Below are 23,693 nucleotides of genomic sequence, written 5' to 3' on the forward strand. Positions count from 1 at the left end.
GGTTCGAAAGGAAACCCCAGCGCCTTACGAACCCAAAGAAGTGGACACAAGATCAGGAGGATGCATTTCTTGAGGAGAGGTTTGGGAAGATCACGACTCAAAGGCACACTCAGTGTTGGTATGCACTACCACATGAGGTCTCTCTCGTTGTCCAAACACTGACCAGTGCGTATGAGTTCTGGTTCAAATTGGAGGATCTCTACGCACGGGACGAGTTGATGTGAGCAGTCACTCTTCAGGGACAGATTTACAGTCTCGAGTGCCCCAGTGGGAGTACAATGCAGTTCTTCCTGATGAAGGATAAGGTCATCCATGACCAGCTTTTGTCCATGGGTGCTGCTCTAACATCACTTCAGTTGTTGGTAGACCAGCTTTTGTCCATGGGTGCTGCTTTAACATCACTTCAGTTGGTAGAGCAACAAGAGCACTCCCCCCCCGAGTATGATATGGTCTTCCAGGCATTGCGGTGTCAAGTCACAACGAATCAGTTGGATTTTGATGACGCATGCTCCCTTTTGCTTGAGGACAAGACGGTTCTGTTATCCCAGGGTAAGAGGTCACTCAAAGTGGTGGCAAGGCCCTTTCATCACCGCACAAGAAAACAAGGAGCAGGTGCTACAAGTGTGGGAAGAGAGGGCATCTGACAAAAGAGTATAGGTCCAAGGATAATCTAAGGACCCAAACACACCATCCGAGTCCTTTACTGACTAGTCAGGTAGTTCCAAGGCAGAAGCGACAGAGAGTGCCCAGAAACACCGGTTAGTACCAGTTTTCTAGCAATAAGGTAGACTTCCCCTATGTGTCACAGCGAGAGAGGGCATGTGGGCGGGAGAGAGGGTTAATTTCAGCTCCTATCTGTTGAAAGTCTGGCAGGCAAGGTAATGTTGGACCAGGTGTGTTCAGGAGTTCATTGTTGGAGGTCGCAGAGACTACAGACTTGTGTTGTTGCAGAGTTTGTTGTTCGAGGTTCCTGTATGTGATGTGTTGAGGGCAACGATATTGGGTGTGATGTGTTCCACAGTCCATAGTACTCCATGGGGAACTCAATGCAGACTACTATGGGAAATCAAAGCCTAGGGGGGTAACTTCTTTGCTGCTTAAGGTGTCATTTTGCTTCGAGGATCCAGGATACCATCTGTTTTCAACGAGGTAAATCTAGTAGTCACGGTACTTGACGGCCCATGGTTGCCTTTTCATCGGTTTGCTTCTTCAGATCATTTTGTACACCATGAGCTGCAGAGAGGGTGTTGGAGTTGATGGTATCTCACGTATACAATAGGAAATGAGGGCTTCTTTGTGGGCGTGCCAGCCCTTGGTGAGTTTAGGATAAGAGCTAGCCATGATTGGACTCTTTTATTTTCTTTGTAGATTTTTGATCTTTAGAACAACAAAAAATTCTAAATTTGTATGATTGGACTTATTCTAGTCTTACAAAGGTATATATAAGAGCTAGCCATGATGCCTAGGAGATTGGCTAGGTTGGGTCCTAGTTAGGGCATCCAACTTGGTCAGGTCAACCCGACTAGACTCGACTCTGGTTGGGTTGGGTCAGCAGCCAACCAGACTGGTTGGCTAGTCTAATCGGCCAATTCTCCAGGGGCGAGGCCTATTTAAGACCCCCCTCTCACATGTGCTGATTCCTCTTCTGGAGCAGCCATGCCTAGACCTCCTCATGGAGGACATTGGCAAGCTTCCATGGATGCTACTGTCATGTAGGATGCTAGTACCATTACCTCCTCTTTAGGAAGAAATTGAAGACCTTGGCTATTTTTAGAGGGCATAGCACTCTTGGCCATCAAAGACACGCTTTGCCTACATACATATTTTATTCGAGCATCTTCTTGCCATACATGTAGCTCTCCGACAGATAGTTGTGTCATAGAAGTCGTTGGAGTGAAATGACTTTACTCTGCTATTGAGCATGGCAGTTTAAGGGATGTGCTTGGATCATGCATTTTGGAGTGATATGCGAGCCACAGTGAAAGCCCTTCAACTGTCTTGCGGATATTTGATATGGAGGGGAGCACTATTAGTCCTGTTACTTTCATTTGTGAGCCTCCCTAGAAGCATGTGAAGCACTCACTGTTGAGGTAAGCGTTTCATGCTTTTGCCTTGTATTACTATTTATAAACTAGAGGTTTTTATTAGTAATATGGGATTCTTAATCTTACGTAATGTGACTTGTCATGCTGAATCGACAATGTAGGCTGCAAGAAATAAGGGATCTTGTTGAGATTAGATGGACATGGATGCGAAGGCCTATCCATGGACATGTTGCATCCATTGTTCAAGTCGCCAGATCTATCCAATAAGGCCACATTGCTTGCAGATAAAGATACATATTTTTCTAGGGTCTACAATGAGTACATGCAGCTGGAGCTTGTCTCAAAGATGACCTAGTATCTAAACGGTGCGGCTGTTTCCTTCTCTCGACCCACTTCGAGAATAAGGAAGATATGTGTGAAACCCATTGAATGGTGGGAGACATACGGCTATTTCACTTTCTAGTTGCGAGCTTGTGCTCTCGGATTTGTCACAGATGGGGATTCGAATTTATAATCTTCAATTGTTTGTGCGATATATTTTTATTGCTCAACATTTATCATCTTACATATTTATAACATGGTTATTGCTTTATGTTGGTCAACTCCAATGTCCATGGCAAGAGGATTGCTCGGCAGGGGCATGTGAGAGGAACTAGAGCTCTTACTCCCTTATTCATATAAAGATAAGAAACAAGTTGACCACGTCGCACGAGCTAGCTTGAGCAACTTGTATACTGTCGTGCCAACTTGAAACTCATCAACAAGTTGAAGACATTGGAAGATCCTATGCAGGTATGGTAAATACTAAAGTTGCAGTTTGAACTTACAAGTTGTAACTTGTCACTTGGCTCTCCAAAGTTGAGATATATCATAGTATGTTTAAGAAAATAGAATACGCAATTTTGCCTTTAGGTTGTAACTATTACCTTCGTACTTAGAACCTGTTTGCAGGTAGATCCCACAATGATTGACACCAATAAGCTACGTGCTTATGCTGATACACATAGCTCCATAGGGAGCTAGAGACCGGGAGCAAAATTTTTTGTCCTTCACCTTCACCTTCATCTGCCAGGTTATTTCTTTGGCTTGCTACCCACATGGCAGCCCATGTGCTGCCCATGTGGCATAGGCTTTTCTTCTTTCTCTGGTCCACCCCCCGATGCACACCTCATTTGGGGGCTCACAAGTGGGGAGGTGACCATTCATTTTTCAACACTTTTTGCATCTTAGCTGTATGTATCTCTGCAACTCGTTACCAATGGTTTTATGCAGAATCGTGTACTCATTATGTACCCTTTCCATACTTCTTGGTCAACTCATCTTTATTCCATACTTCTTGGTCAACTGGTCTTTAATTTGGGCTACCTTTCAAAGCGACTCTTGGTTTTAAGCAGGATGCTCTCAAATAGCATTTGGCCATACCTGGTTTGTGCCCTTCTCTTGAAGTTGTCCCAACTGCAAAATAGCAGCTGAACTCGACTGGAGAATGTCAACAATGTCCTGCGCCTGTGTGTACCTCCAGATCCTGAATACTACTTGGCCACTGTCTATGTTGAACGGCTGGTGACAGCTGGTCCTGTTGGATTGCTGTTGGCTTCACCTTCTCTGGTACTGGAGATGGAAGCTTCTCTTCCGTCTACCTATTGTGCACATCTTTACTGGGGAGAATCGTTTTTCTCTGGTAGATGTTAAGACTCCCCTTTATACCTTGTGAGTTGCACGTGTGGCTCTCTGCATGAGGAATATGGACAAAGCAGTTAGAACCGAAGAGAATTTAAGGAAGCAGTCATTCCTTTGGCATCGTGCACAAAGGTGCCAACTTCTGGAAAAAGCAGGTATTAAAAGAAAGAAAGTCACGGTTGTAAAGACACCTGTTCTACAATAGAACGTAACAAGAAAAACTTGAGAGCTTTGGTAACGAAACAAGAGAAAGGCAGCTAAGAGGAGGGAGGAGAGTAAGGCAAAAGGATCTGAGGGCCATAACGCTGCATAGCAACAAAAAGGGAGGTTGTGGGCAAGTGTCGTGTTTGCCATTCTAGACTAGGAAGCAAAAGACATGCACTTGAGTCCATTTTGAAGAAAAATAATGAGAAAGCGTGAAACAACATAGGGAAGAGAGGGTGGGCTGGTCGTCACTTGTGAGCCAGAGATGGTTTAAATGAGCATGCAGTCTCAAAGGAGTTTAAAGCCAAGTAAAACAAAAAGAGAAGTCTGCAGCAGACAAGGAGCAGCTGCAGATAAGGATTAGAGCATCTGGAAAGCAGACGGAGGGGAGGTATAGAGTTGGGCATGAAAAACCACCTGAGGGATTGCAGCAGCTACCTGGGAAACCTAAAGAGTAGATGTAGCATTAGCATTTTCGCTATCCCCATGTTGTAGTAGCTCAATACCATCAAAACCCTCTTTCTTCCAAACTCACACAAGATAGAAAAGATGTGCACCAATACAAATCACAGTAACAGAAATGATGTGATGTAGTCAAATAGAAAAGGAGCTTTGGGAGCTAGTGGACTCCAAGAATACAGGCTGAATGAGAGTAACACACAAATTGAAGGTAGGGAAGGAAGAAAGACATTGTCAGCAAAAAAGAAAAAAAGATGAACAGTAAGCCATCAGTCCCACATCAGATAGTTGTGGTTGAGTTTGAAGCATCCCCATTACAGCTTGACACAGTTTTTCAGATTATCACATACCTCTATTGAGTTAGGGATTATGGCTCCATCATGGATCAAAGGTTTTGGTGCTCACGCACATGTTGATGGCTTGAGAGCGTGGGACTCTAGAGGGACAGATTGCCCCCCTTTCAAGATAGCATTGAGCCCCCCTTTGTTCTGCTCACATATCGTGTGGCCAACCAAGTTATCCAGGAGGATCTGGGCTTGACCCTCCGCCTGCCTCGAGAGGATCATCGCAGTGATGCCACACCACAGTATATCCTCTCCATTGGCTTAGACATGCTCTGCACTAGTGTTTCTATGATAATGTTCTATTTGTCTTGGGTGTGGATGCCCCCGCTTAGAGGCCCCACTCATTTAGCTTATTGTATCAGGTTTCTCTCTCACTTCAGCTATTAGACATTCTTTAAAGAAACTGTGATAACCAACAAGATATCCGAGACATAATTGGTGTGATTGACTATGCCATGCATGCTGTTTGTTGCCAAGAGTCATTCATATTGGTGTGATTGACCTGTTGATCGTAATGTAGGGAGATTCTACTTGTATATGAGCATGTACTTTCAAAAATAACTTTATACACTTAAATTGACTTCATATTGATATCTCTGGTTGAAGAATATATCCGAGCACCTTATTTACTGTGGAGCTAGCTTTAGTAAAAATGGATGGTTGAGTTTGAAATCTTGGTTCTGACTTGTTTTTCTCAAATAGCCCACTCATATCTCCATCCCTGCTGTTCTGGGGAATATTGACTTAATTGGACTTACAGGAAGATGAGACGGACAGACTTTCTACTGTAAGGTTGGCCCATGTGAAATTGATATGATTTTGTAGGAATTTGTCATGCATGCTATTGTCTGTCCAGTCTTGCACATTGGTTTCATTGAACCATTGATCAATGACCTTATATTATCTCTTATCTTTATGAAGACAATTGTGTGTGGCAAGTTGAATCTGTGTTGTATGGGCGTAGCTTTGTTGGCATTGTCAGTCCAGTCATGCACGTTGGTTTCATTGCCCCATTCACATTGATGACTTTATAGTTTCCTCGACCTATGAAGCCGGTTGTGTGTGACAATTTGAGTGGACGTACTATGGAAGTAGCTTTGATGAAACTTGAGGTTGTTTAATATGGAAAATTTGATTTTAGATTTTGTATCCTTCGCAACTAACCTACTTATATATGTATTGCTACATCTTGGGGCAAGTTGAGTAACATTGATGATTTGCAATTGGAGAAATAGGAGGGGGACAGCTCTTGTATTGTAAGGTTTACCTTTTTTATGCAGTGCATGGAATTGCAGATTATATGACATCACTTAGAGGTGGGAAGCTTCACCGGGAAGCTCATGGAATTTCTGGAATAATTCTGCAGAGGATTGTAGAGGCAGCAGATAATGGAAAACTTACAGTGTTGGTCCTCTTGGTGATACAAAACCGGCTAGAGCTTGCTCGTCATGATGTAAGCTACTTTGACCATTAAGTTATTTTTACAAATTTAAAGCATGATAATTTAACTATCTTGTGATGTCTTGGGGAGTGCTTTTATTCTCCATGGATTCTTTGAAAGGGCAAATTAAATCCTTAGTGTCTCTAGTCCTTGTATGTGTGCATCATTGTCATCATTGGTTGGGACTTGATCAAACTTCCTGTGCTTATCATCAGGATGAAAGGCATGTTGTGCAGGCCCTTGATTTGATGTTCAGGCGGATTGAGGTATGGATCAGTGTTACAGCCCTGTCCCTCCTTTATCTCCAGGACAATTAATGGACACCAAATTAGAAAGGGGAGTGAGCTATGTTTAAAAGGAGAATGAGCTAATTGGTTTGATTCCTGTTTTTTTCTCTCTTGATATCGATATTACAATATCCCAAAGAAGAATAGGTTCCCCCAATTGAAAACTATGCAAAAGCTGCATTACCATATGAAATAGGAAAAAAGCAGTGCTTATTTTTTGATGGCTTTTGATCAACTTGGCCAATGCCTTGTATGCCATATTCTTTTCAAAGCAACCAATCCACAATGGAATAGCAATCTCACCCTTGTCTTTCATTGTGACATATATGATGTGGGCAAAAGGCTTTTGCTGGTTGGGCGCTCTATAAATGATGCATAACACTCTAGGGTTTTAAAGAAGAGTTATTACTATTTGTGGAATTCTCACAAAGGCCATTGTATGGCTGAAGCAACCGATGCATAAGCAACAAAACTAGCATGCTCTTTCCGGATAGCTGCTCTAGTATGGGCTGGCAGAGGAGTATCTTGTTTGTTGTCTTTTAATGTGTCAAGGAGCCAAAAGGGGACCTTTTTGGGCTCCTAGATTTCAGCTCTTTCCTGGTCAAGAGCCCTGTGCAAATGGTCCTGATCAATCTGAGGCATATCAGGGTGAATATCTAGTTGCGCATGTGTCTGCAAATGACCAACAGATGGAGGAGGTACAACTTCGGATGGAACTTCATCATGAGCATCGGACGGAAAAAAAGGCATCAAGCTGTTACAAAGATATTTGGGGCATCAACAACGGGCTGTTTTTGACAGGCCAGCAAAGGCATAGTGGTAGATTCATCAAACTTAACATCTCGACTGACAAAACACTTGCGGGGCTGATATAGCTTATAGCCCTTGCTCTCTGAGCTATACCCAATAAAAATGCACTTGACAGCTTTATCATCCAACTTGGTGTGTGTCTGTTAGGGCACATAAGCATAGGCCAAGCATCCAAAAGTCCTCATGTGAGAAATGCAAGGCTTACGACCTGTCCAAGCCTAATAAGATGTGAGAGTCTGCAATGCCTTTGTGGGACATCTGCTCAAAATGTAATTAGCACACTTGACGGCATCCAACCACAACTTGGTAGGCAAATGTTTGCCTTTCTACATGCACCTGGCCATCTCCATCGCTGACCTATTCTTCCGCTCAGCTACCACGATATTCTGTTGAGGAGTATAAGGCACCGTGCTTTGATGATGTATGTCACGTGAAGCCAAAAAAACAGCAAACTCCTTTGACATGTATTCACCCCCCCTGTTTGTATTAAGGTGAGCAATGTGCAGGCTCATTCTCAGCCAAGGTAATAAAATTCTTGAAGCATGAAGAAACTTCAGATTTGGATTTCAAGGCGAAAATTCAAGTGTACCTGGTGAAGTCATCATTAAAAGTGATAAAATAATAGAATCCCCCAAGAGCTGTAACCCTCATGGGTCTACAAACATCACTATGAAGCGGACAAAGATTGCGTGAGGCAACAACTCTCCCATCTTTGGGACACATAGCACGGTGCATCATACCAAGCAAGCATGGTTCACAAACATGCTTTGAAGGCATATGCATTTTGGGAAGATCAATTAACCATACCATCCTTTTATAACTTCACCAAAGCTCCAAAGTTGAGGTGTCCAAACCTCTCATGCCACAAATGGGTATCTGCCATGGTAGAATCAAGAGCAAAGGCATGTGCATCTGCAAGTGCAGCATCATTCAAATATGCATCAAGTCTATAAAGACCTCTAGTCAATGTGCCAGTCAAGACCATGGTAAAGGCATGTGTAGCATCATACACTGCACACCTTACACCATAAAAAAGAACCTGATAGCCACATGTAGCTATGGCTGAAATAGAAATAAGGTTGCGAATGCCTGGAACATAAAGCACATTCTCTAGAGTGATAATACCACCAGAGACAGAAGTAAGAGCAACTTGCCCAATACCTTTGAGGGTATATGATGCATTATTGGCACATGTGACACTGCCCCGCTTAGATGTATGCTCTAATGAGCTGAATAACTTCCTGCAGGAAGTGATATGCTTGCTAGCACCACTATCAAAAAACCAGGCATCATAAACATCTGAAACTGCCATTCAGGCATCATGAACATCAAGATTATACTGACATGTAACCAAGACATCCCAATGTTGGTCTTGTGCAAAATTAGCTGACTCATGCACTAGAAGACCCAGATATTGCAAGACCAAACTCTTTTTTCTTCTTTTTGATGCAATCCGCTTCCTGCATTCAGAAATATCATGCCCAGGTTTCCTTATCAGCATGGGAATGAGGAGGTTTATCAACTGAAACCTTGTCTTTGCCTTTGTTTTTATGCTGGGCAGCAAAGGCTTGATCACTAGCCATAGAAGCATTGCGATTTGCACAACTTTGCTCCTCTTGAAGAAGAAGAGCAACTAGTTGGTCAAATGAGAAATGGTTGGCATTGCCACCTGCAACCAACCTCAATGTAGTAGCAAAGCCTTGATGAGAATCAGCCAACCCATCAAGGGTATTAGAAACAATCTGGGAATCAAGCATAATCTCATCAATGTTGGCCAATTGCTCTTTCAAATCCTTCACATTACTGAGATAGGCATCCATGTTACCACCCTCTTCAAGCTTCAAGTCCTTCAACTGCTTGCGGGGATAGGAAACCCTCGCCTCATTCCGCACGTGATACAAGGATACAAGCTGATCTCATGCTTGCTTAGTTGTCTTGCAAGACTGGATATGAGGGATAATAACCCGTTTAATTGAAAGAGCAATCAAGGCATGTGCTTTGGCATCACGACCATCCCACTGAATCTGCTCCTATGTAGGAGGCAAAGTACCTGTAATAGTAGATGCAAATGCTCTAGAAGTAGCATTAGAACCATCACCTGAAGACCCATCACCTGAAGTAGTACCAGAGGCGGAATGTGTAGCACTAGAAGCTGCATTATGTGTAGGCCTGGCCTCAGACCTTGAAACAATATGCCATAAATTCTTGGCAACCAAAACATGCCCCATCATGTATGACCACAAGCTTGTCATCAGCCCCAAGCATTCCAAAAAGGTCATCTTTGTTGTTAGCCATTGATGCAAATAGAGAATCAGTATCACAATGGACAAAAGCAAAAAGGAGAGATACAACTCTCAACTGCAAGAACTAGTGACTGCACAAGCCTCAAGGCTTTCAACTGCACAACTATCTTGCTGTACCAAATAAGATGTTGAATGGACAGCAGATATGCAACTTCAAGAGTGCAAGAACCAGTCCCAAATGCTAAAAATGCTGACCTTCAATGCTCCGAAGTGTAGCACCAAGGATCAAATTCCAAAGTCAGTGGAAAAAGTCACCCCAAAATGCTGTAGCAAGCTCCAAATGCCAAAGTCGGCTGATGTGTGTGCTTCAAAAGTTGGCACCCTTCATGAGGCAGCACCAAACTGCTCGGAACTGAAGAGAAATGCTGAGAAACAGCTTCAAATGACTGGCACACACTTTGAGGCAGACCGTACTACTTTAAATGTTGTAAGAACAGATCCGTACTGACAATAAATGCAGCTGTCGTATCCGTACAGGTGTCGTACTGCAATAAATGCTCCTTACAGCAGTCCCTACTGCTGTACGGACCACACGTGCGAATTTATGGAGCAGTCAATGCACTGTACAGGTCTTAAATGCAGGCCAGAAGTCTGTACACAGGCGAATCTATTCCATACAGGGTGTACGGGCCACACCTTGGATGGACAAAAATAGTAGAGCCTAACCCGCCTTCACAGCCACCCTCATCCACGTTTAAAACAGCCCGAACAACACAATCACAAGGCAAAAGGCATTCATTCAACATCAATGTCTCTACTCATCCAATTCATACACTGGCTCCATTTTCCCGGAAGCTAAAGAAACTCAAAAAGAACCCAGTGGATTACACAGCTCAAGACAAGCTCTCCAGCTAACTGAGATCAAGCTCAGAAAACACATAAATGTCCCATGAAACATAAATTAATCTCTGTGAGCATACTCCACAACTACAACTATTCGCTATGCGCAACCACTTAAGGCCTTCACACATCTCATATACAAGCTGTTTGCAATCCACAAGCTCCCCTCAAAATTCTTTGAGGTTGAGGTGAGCCAAGCTCCTGTGTCATAGTTCACAAGCGATTGACGAAGCCTTATGACCAACCAGGGCTCCTCCTCTAAGAAGTGTCATCAAGGCACCCCTTGAGGTTCAGTCCCTCAAACACACAACCAAGATGCGCAACCCAAGCTCTATGTCCAGCCATGTCCCAAAGCAATGGCGATGTAAACTGGCACTCATCTTCTAAAACGTACTGTCCACTCAGCTTGCAACAAAAAACTGGCCATTATGCTTAGCCAACCCATGCTATAGATTAGTGTTCATCGCTTGCCAAGCTAGAAATGGAATCTCCAACTTATCACGGGCCTCCACAGATAGAGGCGCTGTCAGCCGATGTTTCACAATCTCTACTATCGCAGCATCCAATTCCTTTTCGATCGCTCTCTCCTTCATGCACAGATTGCATCTCTACAAGGACCGCTTTCCTCCTTCGTTGCCCATCTCCTTCCACATGACGATAGCTACTCTGCAACTTCACTCTTGCTCATAGAGCTCACGGACTTCTGTTGTTTGAGATCCTCCCAGGAGCCCTCGACCAATGCCATAGCCATCCTTCAAGCTCAGTCCCCTTCACAATAAGAGCAACAGATAACTCCCTTATTGCCTTTCACAGCCACTCTTACACATCCTAGAGCTCATGGAGATCTGCCAAGCCATAGCCAAGAAGCTCTTTGTACACGTAGCAATCGACCTCTTCAGCCCGTATAGTAGGGTCGCCCATCATCTCGGATCTGTCTAGTAGCTCTAGCCCGCATAGTCCGTCCTCCAAGCAAGATCTTCGTCGCTCATCCCTTTAAAAAAAATGGATCTCACACTCCGTCGTTAAGTTCTTCATCCCACATGGTAGAGATCACAGGTCTTATAAACCCAACAGCTTCTAGTGGAGGCAACAGTCGACCCCTAATCAAGAAGCTCACAGTAGAGAGCCATGGCCAAAACTCACGCCAGCTTCTACATGCTCACGTGCCTCCTATAATCAAGCCCAACATTTTCGTTCAAGAGCTCTCCCTCTATCAGCTTGTGTCCCCTTCCAAGCAGCTCACGGTTGTGCCTCTCCAACCAAGCTCCCATCGCCTCTTCTGAGATCCCCTCCCCGTAGTTAAATGCATCCTCCTGCCTTCAGAAAACTCTCCCCTCCTCTTCACGTGATCGGTCACCCTCCAGAGCTCTCCTCGTCTGCGGTCCTCCCATACTCCATAGTTGTCCTCTCCTTCAGCTCAACCCCCATCGCCTGTGGTCCTCTCGCAATCCATAATCAAGACCCCCTGTCTGTTGAGATCCCAACACCTAAATCCAGAACTCCCCCCGAGCTCACCTGGCCTGCAGTCGACGCCACCATCAACCCATGACAGTCCTCTCAGGACGCATCCCCTAGCCGCCTTCTCCCTAGCTCATAGAGCTAGCATCCTAGAAGTGACGCTCTAGCCAAGAAAACTCCCACCCAGGTCACCGTCCGTCCCTGTGTGATTGCCCAGCCCACTTACGCGCAGCTCATGTAATGGCGACGCTTCTCCTCCAGGAGTCTCCCTCCCTGCAGTTGCGACTCCCCGTCTCCTCTGTTCTTGTATTCATCCTCCCGAGTGCCCATGACCTCTCGTCCCCCCGTCTCTGACACTCCCTTCCTTCCTTTCAAAGCTTCCCTTCCCCCCCGCTACGAGCCTCCCTGCTCTATCAAGAAGAGTCCCCTGTTCAGCAACGCGACTCCCCGAACCCTAGGCATACCGATAGGCATTACTGCAATCTCCTTCCTATTGTGCTCACGAAGCTCCCCACCTGCAATTCGCCATCCTCTTCTCGGTCCTTCCTCCCCACAAAGTGTGCAATCTCGTCGCCCCTCAATAGCTTCCTGTTCATGTGTCCATGCTCCCAAGTGCCCACGTACTCCTTCCGGAGTCCTCCTGCAAGCTGTCACCTCCATCTTCCTGCCAGCTCGTTGACGAGGTGCTTCCCTTCCAGCCTTACGTAACATGCATGGCTTCTTTCCTTGTAAATTAGCCACGTCATGCATTTCCTTTTTTACCACTCTTCACCCTTCCCTTCAAACTTTATACCAAGGCAATTAGTGCCTATACTCCAACCTTAGGCACCACCAATACATGCCAAAAGCGCTTAGCACCATATTGCCCATACTAGCACATATGGTGAACACCATCCCGACACAAAGGATCTACAAGACAACCACAACAAAAAAATGCTCATGCCCTCACACAGAAAGAACTCGGGACAACCATGATAGGCGTATGTCATCCCACAACAAAACCCCATCATACTCTGAAAATCATGCTTTGGATTATCTGGTTATCCTTCACTGCACTTCATCATCTCCCAGAGTCCCTGTAGAAGTGTCTTGCATCTCAAGACAATATATCAACAGTGTGGAGTCGGTCATGAGGGTGTCCATAGCTCATTTCCACTACCAACTAGCTATGTACATAGCTATGCACCTGCCTATCAAATGCAACAAGTGAAAAACTTTTTTTCATTTTTATCCACACATCTCTAGCAACCCCTTCTCTTTTGCTGTGACAATTCATGTCCAGCAGCTAAAGAAAAACATCAGCAAACCACTTGGATCAAAAACAAAGCAAGCTTGTACTCTATGCCTCTGCTTTTCTGCTCCCGGATCAAAAGGATAACTTTGAACCCTCCACTGCCAGATATGCATAATCCACCATCCCCCTGGATCAAATGGAATCAACAACACACCAATTTGATGTAGCCACCAGCTCCTTCCATTTACCGACATCTTCACTAAGCCTCCAAGATCCCATAACTTATCCTGCCAAGACATTACACCACTCCACTGGCTATTAGCCATCATACTTATATCATGAGTCTTGCTCCTCTTCTCATGAGTCACATCTTTTGAGGTCACTACCTCACACACAGATCTCACGGGCACAACCAGCTCATAATCTGTGATTAGGGACTTCTCAGCATACCCTATTGCCTCAACCTTGAAAGTTGCAAAACTTAACCCATCACATGAATTATCAAGATCACCGAGGAGCAAACAAACATCCTTCCCACCTGTAGAATGCTCAAACATATCGGCACACTCTTTCTTGTCATTGCCAACCACACATGCAAAATCCACAAGGGTATCATCAAGTAAAGCATCCAGCTGATCATCAACCACACTATCACTACCATCCTGCTCAACATGCATACTGGTGTTTTCATTCTCTTTCGAAGAGATCAATGCTAACATATCATCCAGTGCATCATTAAGAAAGCAATCCAGCTCATCCTCTGAATCACCATCATCCTGTAAACATTGAATCTTAACCTCATCATCCACATCAAAGTTTGCATGCACACAATCAACACTTGCTGGTCCCACCCAAACTAAGTGTTTTAACTGTAGGTCTTTCACTTTATCATCAGTGATAGCTACTTCAGCTTCATCACTATCAAACATGATTGAGCTCTCATCTTCACTGCTAGTTTCACCTCTTTCTTCCTCACTTGCTGAACCTGAAACCTCAGCCTCTTCAGTATGCAACAGTGTCAACCACAAACTGATTGCATTCAGCCATCATAGGCACGTCATCACCACTCAACACTGGAGCATGATCATCATCTACACACACAGACTTATCCTTGGCTGCCATTAATGGGCTCTCAACCTTTCTGCCATTTGTGGCAGCAACCCCTTCTCTCGGGCTCTCCTCTGCCACCTCACACAGATCTAGCTGAGCAACGCCCTCCTCCATAGCAACTGACAAGCGCAACTGACAAGCCTCCATTCATAAGTGTAACGATTTTCAGCCCCCTAATCATCAGGTTCCTTCAATAGTGAAGACAACTGACTCTCTTTCTCTGATGAGATGCTCTCTTCCTCTGTCTCACTCAAAAAATCTATCTCTTCATCTGTGACTGTGTCCTCAGGTTCCTCTTCCAATTCCAGCCTATAGCTCATCACATAACCTGGTACTCTCCTTGCACCAGCTGAACTTCCTTCTCCTCCATCCATAGCCTCTCTGCTGTTATTTTGACCTCTGCTTCTTCCTGCAGTCTCCATCCAATTTAGGCTGAGTGTTTTCATCAGCTCCACAGCTTCATGCAAATCCTTTCTCAGGGAATCATCCTGCACAGGAACAGACACCGGCTCTCTCTTTGCATATGCCTTAATCTTTTCTGGCCTCATGACCAGGGTTTTAGGCTCCTCTTGCATGCCAAGCTGCTTCAGTCTCTTGACTTTCCATTCCTTCTCCCTGGCCACTTTGACTGCATCCTCAAAACTACCAATATTCCTCAGCTCCACCTTCAGACGGAGTGAAGGCTCCAGACCAGCCACAAACCGGTCTCTCTTTATCATCTGCGGGGGTACTTCAGGAATCAAAGCCTCACACCATAGACTCCACAGTCTACCAAACTCTATCAGATACTGATCCACATCCTGACTATCCTTTTGCTGAATTTTGCACAACTCCTTCCATACTTCATTAGGGCTCCTGCATTGTGCAAACCGTGCAAGAAAAGCTGCTCTCACCATTGTATACTCTGGATTTTGTTGCTAAGGATGAGCAGTCCTGAAGGCAGCCACTTGAGTCTGCAACCATGCTTTTGCATCTCCCTGCAAACAATAATTCATGATCTGAAGGGGTTGCCCTATCCTTCATAAGTGCTGTAAATTCCATCTTCTCCACGAATCTCACTGCATCCTCATATGGCATCCCCCAAAACTCTGGGAAGTCCTGTGCCATCTCTCTTAGCTCTTCAACACAACACCTGACTGCACAACTTCACACTTGTAAACTGAAGTGCACAGTCCTCCGTGGAGGCACCAAAACGTGGATGGACAAAAATAGTAGAACCTAACCCGCCTTCACAACCACCCTCATCCACGTTTAAAACAACCCGAACAACACAATCACAAGGCAAAAGGCATTCATTCAACATCAATATCTCTACTCATCCAATTCATACACTGGCTCCATTTTCCCGGAAGCTAAAGAAACTCAAAAAGAACCCAGTGGATTACACAGATCAAGACAAGCTCTCCAACTAACTGAGATCAAGCTCAAAAAACACATAAATGACCCATGAAACATAAATTCATCTCTGTGAGCATACTCCACAACTACAACTATTCGCTATGCACAACCACTTAAGGCCTTCACACATCTCATATACAAGCTGTTTGCAATCCACAAGCTCCCCTCAAAATTCTTTGAGGTTGAGGTGAGCCAAGCTCCCGTGTCATAGTTCACAAGCAATTGACAAAGCCTTATGACCAACCAGGGCTCCTCCTCTAAGATGTGTCATCAAGGCACCCCTTGAGGTTCAGTCCCTCAAACACACAACCAAGATGCGCAACCCAAGCTCTATGTCCAGCCATGTCCCAAAGCAATGGCGATGTAAACTGGCACTCATCTTCTAAAATGTACTGTCCACTCAGCTTGCAACAAAAAACTGGCCATTATGTTTAGCCAACCCATGCTATAGATTAGTGTTCATCGCTTGCCAAGCTAGAAATGGAATCTCCAACTTATCACGGGCCTCCATAGATAGAGGTGCCGTCAGCCCATGTCTCACAATCTCTACTATGGCAGCATCCAATTCCTTTTCGATCGCTCTCTCCTTCATGCATAGATTGCATCTCTACAAGGACCACTTTCCTTCGTTGCCCATCTCCTTCCACATGACGATAGCTACTGTGCAACTTCACTCTTGCTCATAGAGCTCACGGACTTCTGTTGTTTGAGATCCTCCCAGGAGCCCTCGACCAATGCAATAGCCATCCTTCAAGCTCAGTCCCCTTCACAATAAGAGCAATAGATAACTGCCTTATTGCCTTTCACAGCCACTCTTACACATCCTAGAGCTCATGGAGATCTGCCAAGCCATAGCCAAGAAGCTCTTTGTACACGTAGCAATCGACCTCTATAGCCCGTATAGTAGGGTCGCCCATCATCTCGGATCTGTCTAGTAGCTCCAGCCCGCATAGTCCGTCCTCCAAGCAGGATCTCCGTTGCTCATCCCTAAAAAAAAAATGGATCTCACACTCCGTCGTTAAGTTCTTCATCCCGCATGGTAGAGATCACAGGTCTTATAAACCCAACAGCTTCTAGTGGAGGCAACAGTCGACCCCTAATCAAGAAGCTCACAGTAGAGAGCCACGGCCAAAACTCACGCCAGCTTCTACATGCTCACGTGCCTCCTATAATCAAGCTCAACATTTTCGTTCAAGAGGCTCTCCCTCTATCAGCTTGCGTCCCCTTCCAAGAAGCTCATGGTTGTGCCTCTCCAACCAAGCTCCCATCGCCTCTTCTGAGATCCCCTCCCCGTAGTTACATGTATCCTCCTTCCTTCAGAAAACTCTCCCCTCCTCTTCACGTGATCGGTCACCCTCCAAAGCTCTCCTCGTCTGCGGTCCTCCCATACTCCATAGTCGTCCTCTCCTTCAGCTCAACCCCCATCGCCTGTGGTCCTCTCGCAATCCATAATCGAGACCCCCTCTCTGTTGAGATCCCAACCATTAAATTCAGAACTCCCCCCGAGCTCTCCTAGCCTGCAGTCGACGCCACCATCAACCCATGCCAGTCCTCTCAGGACCCATCCCCTAGCCGCCTTCTCCCTAGCTCATAGAGCTAGCATCCTAGAAGTGACGCTCCAGCCAGCAAAACTCCCACCCAGGTCACAGTCCGTCCCTGTGTGATTGTCGAGCCCACTTACGCGCAGCTCATGTAATGGCGACGCTTCTCCTCGAGGAGTCTCCCTCCCTGCAGTTGCGACTCCCCTTCTCTTCTGTTCCTGTGTCCATCCTCCCGAGTGCCCATCACCTCTGATCACTCGTCTCCCCGTCTCTGACACTCCCTTCCTTCCTTTCAAAGCTTCCCTTCCCCCCCGCTACGAGCCTCCTTGCTCTATCAAGAAGAGTCCCCTGTTCAGCAACGCGATTCCCCGAACCCCAGGCATTCCGATAGGCATTACTGCAATCTCCTTCCTATTGTCCTCACGAAGCTCCCCACCTGCAATTCGCCATCCTCTTCTCGGTCCTCCCTCCCCACACAGTGTGCAATCGCGTGGCCCCTCAATAGCTTCATGTTCATGTGTCCGTGCTCCCAAGTGCCCACGTACTCCTTCCGGAATCCTCCTGCAAGCTGTCACCTCCATCTTCCTGCCAGCTCGTCGACGAGGAGCTTCCCTTCCAGCCTTACGTAACATGCATGGCTTCTTTCCTTGTAAATTAGCCACGTCATGCATTTCCTTTTTTACCACTCTTCACCCTTCCCTTCAAACTTTATACCAAGGCAATTAGTGCCTATACTCCAACCTTAGGCACCACCAACACATGCCAAAAGCGCTTAGCACCATATTGCCTATACTACCACATATGGTGAACACCATCCTGACACAGGATCTACAAGACAACCACAACAAAAAAATGCTCATGCCCTCACACAGAAAGAACTCGGGACAACCATGATAGGCGTATGTCATCCCACAACAAAACCCCGTCATACTTTGAATATCATGCTTTGGATTATCTGGTTATCCTTCACTGCACTTCATCATCTCCCAGAGTCCCAGCAGAAGTGTCTTCCATCTCAGGACAATATATCATCAGTGTGGAGTCTGTCATGAGGGTGTCCATAGCTAATTTCCACTACCAACGAGCTATGTACATAGCTATGCACCTGCCTATCAAATGCAACAAGTGAGAAACATTTTTTCATTTTTATGCACACAACGTGCGAGGTTTTTTCTGCAATAAATGCAGTCTAGAGCGTCCGTACAATTCCATACAGGCTGTACGAAATCCGTACAGCTAATTAATGCAGTAGAAAGTGCTCCAAATTGATCCTAAATGTGTCTCCTTCGCGTAAAGGGCTCCAAAATGCAAACTTCACGTGCCAAATGCGAAGTTCTTGCGATGGAAAAGCTTGGAGAGGCCTCAAACACTCACGGGAGTGTGGAAACTAGCAAGACCAGCAGTAATAAGGGCTCGGGAGGTTGCCAAACAGCTTGGGAAAGCTGTCAGTGGTTGGGTGGATGGATTCCCAACTTGCTGTGATACCACTGTTGGCTATGGCAGGAAATGGAAGCTCAGAAATGAGTGATAGAAGACCAAAAACGAGCTGCTGTATTGAAAATGCTGCTACAATGAATGGGGGCTCAAGAGAGCCAATATGACAAAACCCTAGGGCTAAACGCCCTAACTGGACTAAGTGTCCTAACTGACCTAGGTGGTACATGTAATGATTGTACCAATAGTCCTAACTTTCTATAACTAGGCCTACAAGGCACATACCAAGGAATCAGTGGCACCTATGGATAGCCCATAGAATGGCCTACAATTTCCTTCTATTTCAATACATTCATTGGACCTTCTTATTTGTGATGAAAGGAAGGAAAGACACATTATGGGAAAGACAGGCTGATAGCAAAGGAAGGTGGAGATGAGCTAAAGGGAAATGAATCGGGCTCACATTGTAAGGGAAAGGGAATTCATGGGGGTCATGAGGGGTGGGGTCACTACTACTAGTTGTGACACAAATAGACAAAATTATAGTTCATATCTTTGCATGTAAAGGAAAGATAATGTTGATGACGTGGGTGGGCATGCCATAGCATCTAGTTTGTTTTTCCCAAGAAAAAAGTATCTTCTATTAAACACCATTCAAACATTACAAGAGATCTGTTACCTGGAAGGAGTTGAAGGATAACCTTGTTCCTGATCACTGCCTATGGTAACCTTGGAGTATGTGCCAACCACCATTGGGGACTATATAACTGCTGTCTTGTAGCTTGCATCTCTATGTTCCTGATCATTGCCTTTGGTAATATTGGAGTATGTGCCAACAACCAGTGTGGACTATATAACTAGCCCATTCCTCGATTGTTATAACATGAAAGATACCTACAGGCCAAGCCTTGCAAAAATGCCACGTGTCTCCCCGGACCCCTTGGTACCTTGCTCTAGATTGCTGGCATAAATAATATCCAATAGAATGTTGAAGAGCGTGGTCACAAAATGAACAAGCTACCAAATACCCAGTCGTATGTTGACGAGCATGGCCACAAAATGAACATGCTATCTGCTTAATCATCAGGCTGCATCAGACTACCTAGATGTTGGAGGTCATGATCGTGGCAACAATCTTTCAAACATGCTCGGTGTTAGAAAAGTCATTGACCCACTTATGAGCCCCCATATGAGGGAGTCAGGAGACTAGGGAAGGTAGGGTTACCTAGAGCAGGGAGTTGTGCGGAAATCTGGACTTGTTTGGAGGGTTTTTTGCCTAAGAGGATGCAGCAGGGCTGCGATGGACTGGCAGCATGACTACAGGACATCAGAAGACCTGCACAGCTAGGGTCTATTTATAGGCCTGGAAGTAGCAGCAGCAGCAGGTCGGTGAGCTGTTTTATGGTCTTGTAGATGGGGCAGATATGGCTTGTGTCTGCAAACACCAATCGGGTGTTTCATAGACCGGGTTGGCCAGTTTTTGAAGGCTTCTTGCGCTACCTTCTTCCTTATATGAAGGGGAGGTCTTTACACACTCCAGCAAGCAAACACTGAAGCCCCTTTGCAGGCAGTGTGGGCAAAGGAGTTGTTAGAATTATTATTATATTCTAGGCAGTGGCCAATGTAATGTAATAAGTGGGTTAGGGGCACTTTTCCCTCTTAGAGGTTTTTCCCCTTGACCACAGTCTAATCTCTAACTACGGTTAGTGATTAGATAGGGTTTTGTCACTTAGACAAGGAACCCCTCATCTCTTTCATTGTACACACTTTATTCAGTACACTTTGGGAGTGATCTACGTTCAACTCACTCTCTACTTGCTCACTCTTGCTCTTGCTTCCATTTTTCTCACATTTGGTATCAGAGCAGCTCTCCTTTCTGGACCTGCTTCCTGCTGCTACATCAGCTCTTAGCTCTCGCACTTCAGCCCGCTCTAGCCCAAGGTCATCGTTCCGTACAGTCTGTACGACTGTATGGATTCTGTACCGCCGTACGGTTTTGCTCCTGTACTGCCGTTAGGTCCGTACATCGCCACCATTCTGTACTGCAGCGCCAGATCCAGATCGTCGGTACTCCGTACATATGCAATTTGTCCGTACAGGTCGTACACCTACGACAGATCTGTACAGCTGGGTGCACGTGTGAATTGCATGAGCACCATACAACTCTTGCATTCTGTCCGTACCTACTATACACCTCCCGTATCCGCCATTCCGTACAAGTAGTCGTCGTCCGTACATTTGTACGATTTCTGTACAGTCGACCACACTTCTGCCATACGGTTCCATTCGTACAGCTGTACAGTCCGTACTATACGGATTGTTGCAAGTTGTCAGAGGAGAGTACTTGCACAGGGTACTCTGGCAAGGTGCTTGTTGGCAGGGTTTTCTTTGAAGGTGAATCTTGCAGGTGTTTTTTGGCAGGCACATTTATGCATTGAGCCATTGTTTCGCTATGATTTGGGGTATTTGTGGACAGACATTGCAGTAAGTCTGCAAGTGTTGAAGAAATTTGGGGCTTTTGTAATTACACTACAATTTTGTAGTAAAATTTGGGGCTTTTGCAGGCAGAGTGCAAATTGTGCAACATTTCGGGCTTTCAGACCATTTGCCCTCTTTTGTATGCAATTTTCCACAAGAAATTGGCTTTTGCATTTGGGTTGCAATTTGGCAGTTGAAAGACCATTTTGGAGGTTTGCAAGCAGTTCTGGACTCAGTGTGAGTCAATTTGCAGACTTTTGCCATTCTTTGCAGATTCTATTTGCTGTTTTTTGGGCATTAAGCAGAGCATTTTGGTGCATTACAAGCCTTTGATAGGCTGTGACAATATTTGTCACCGTGGGAAGATTTTCTTTGGCAGATTTTACTTGTGCATTTTGCATCCCAGGAAGGGATTTTACTTGTTCAGTTTGCTGTATTTCTGAGTTTATCTGGCAAAAATGGCTCAGAACAACCCCAATGAGGTGTTCGGAGTCCTCACACTGGACGATAAGTTGGATGGCACCAACTACTCCTTGTGGAGTTTTATGGTTCGCAATATCTTGGTTGGCAGACATTTTTGGGGTTATGTCAATGGAGATGAATCAAGAACAGATACAATGGCCACAATTGTCACTCCTACAGCTGGAGGCAGGGGTAGAGGTCAAAATGTAGCACAAGTAGTTGGAGCTGCCGCTCTAGGAGCTCCCACAACAAAAGAGAAAAGATTGGATTCTAGAGATGCATAAGCTCTATCATTGATTTCTCTCTTTGTCAAGAGGTTCATTATACCTCACATTCGGTCATGCAAGACATCAAAGGTAGCTTGGGAGATATTAGAGAGTATGTTTGCAGCAAGAAATGATGCCAGAGTTTCCTTTCTGAAGCGAGAGCTTTCTCATACGCATATGGATGATGGAGATTCCATGAATTCTCACCTCACAAAGCTTCAGGATTTGAGGGAGTAACTAGTGAATATTGATGAAGTCATTCCGGATTCAGAGATGATTACCACCACTCTGAATTCTCTTCCCGAGTCCTATCTTGGTTTCCACACCTCGCTGAATTTGTCATTGAGGGGGGGCAGCAATCCTTTCTCCTTTCATGAGTTGGTAGGACTTCTGTTGCAAGATGAGCAGACACGAAGAAATATGGCAACCCGGGCTGGTAGCATGCCATGCTTTCTAAGTTCAAGCCCAAGGGAAAAGGGCAGCAAAAGCAAGATGCCAATCAGCCCGCACATCAGCATAAAGCTGATTCAGAACAGCCCTCTTATAAGGCTAAGGGTGATGCAGATAAGTAGAAAAAGAAGGGCATTTGTCACTACTGCAAGAAGCCATGTCATTATATTGGTGAATGCAAGAAGCGCATAGCTAAAGAAAAGAAACGGGATTCAGGTATGGCTGTGTCAGATGCATCAGCTCCTCATTCACATGAGGGGGGAGATGTTACAGTCAACTTTGTGGAAGATCACTATGCCTTTCTTTCTAGAAGTACACAATCGGAAGATACCCACGGTGTTGGTTGCATGGCATGGTTTACCTCTATCAGAAGCTACCTGGAAATCCGTATACCAGTTATAGAGAGTGTTCCCTGACTTAATCATCGAGGACGCTGATGCCTAAAGAGGGAAGGAATGTTACGCTCAAGTTGAGGTAACATGACCTTGGAAGGGTCAGTTGACATTTTCCTTTTATGGCCGAACCCCTACGAAATCAAATTGGCATCCTCCTCTAGATTGCTCGCGATGTGCCCACACCATCAGCCCGAGATTCCAGCCAGTTCTCTCCAGCTATGTCGATTGCTCTCTTGCATGCACGATCCATTTCCTAGAACTCTCTAGCAATTGCAATCTCTACGTGCCATCGCCAACTCGCATGCCACCACACATGCAACGTGCATGCCATGCTTCCTTATCCAGATTTGATGATCTGGTTGAGCATGTGTGACAAGAGAGGAGAGAACGGCGTGTCCATGATATACTGGAAGGGAGGGAGTCTATCCATGTGGAGCCCCAATCGCTCAAACCATCTCTCTGTGCGTGCATACCAGCATCTCTGATCACCTGATGTTGATAGTGCCATAGAGGAAGACAATGCTAGCCATGGCAGCCTGCTGCGTCCGGAAGAGTAATCCCCATACTCTTTGACTCGGTACATATATGCGATAACCTGAAATGCAGCATCTAGCTGTAATGGAGATGACCCAAACTCAGCCTGAATGATTTGGTGAGGAATGGATGGCTTACTGCGAATCATCCGTGATAGCATGAGAACCTGTAGTAGCTCCACCCGCGCCCACTCTGTATCCGATAAGTCTGGCCCCCAACTAGGGCTGCCATACATTCCCGCTGGGCGGACCAAGGAGTCAAAGAGCAACCACTTGGTCCGTGGATCCTGGTCTAGCCAATGAAGGGTTAGAATAGAGTTGATTCCAGTATTGTCTTTTTGTCTTTCAGTGATGAGACTCCATCAGTTTACAGATGTATTGGTTTTGGTCTTATAGGCCACTTTGGCCTCTTGTAGACGCTAATATAACCTTGTTTCTTTCTTTCTGTCTCTATCTCTCTCATCTTTGGCCTTTCATAGACGTTAATAAAATTTTCTCTTTCTTTCTTTTAGAGCATGTTT

The 23,693-nt window shown here is 45.3% G+C and overlaps 1 protein-coding gene and 1 pseudogene across 2 annotated transcripts in view; both read left to right on the forward strand.

Moving 5' to 3' along the window:
* PAC (pale cress protein (PAC)) overlaps window positions 1–23,693 on the forward strand; it is a 66,231-nt gene that overhangs the window by 4,129 nt on the left and 38,409 nt on the right. For both annotated transcript variants that reach the window (XM_087388690.1, XM_087388689.1), the window contains exons 3-4: window positions 6,099–6,185; window positions 6,389–6,439. In XM_087388690.1, the coding sequence (XP_087244816.1) occupies window positions 6,099–6,185; window positions 6,389–6,439 (138 nt within the window). The remainder of the gene's footprint in view (window positions 1–6,098; window positions 6,186–6,388; window positions 6,440–23,693) is intronic.
* On the forward strand, window positions 21,612–22,660 carry LOC147892181 (uncharacterized; annotated as a pseudogene).

The sequence above is a fragment of the Dipteris shenzhenensis genome, chromosome 17, assembly GCF_047967505.1.
Source record: "Dipteris shenzhenensis isolate YYH24624 ecotype China chromosome 17, Dip_SZ_1.0, whole genome shotgun sequence".
In the NCBI taxonomy this organism is placed as follows: domain Eukaryota; kingdom Viridiplantae; phylum Streptophyta; class Polypodiopsida; order Gleicheniales; family Dipteridaceae; genus Dipteris; species Dipteris shenzhenensis.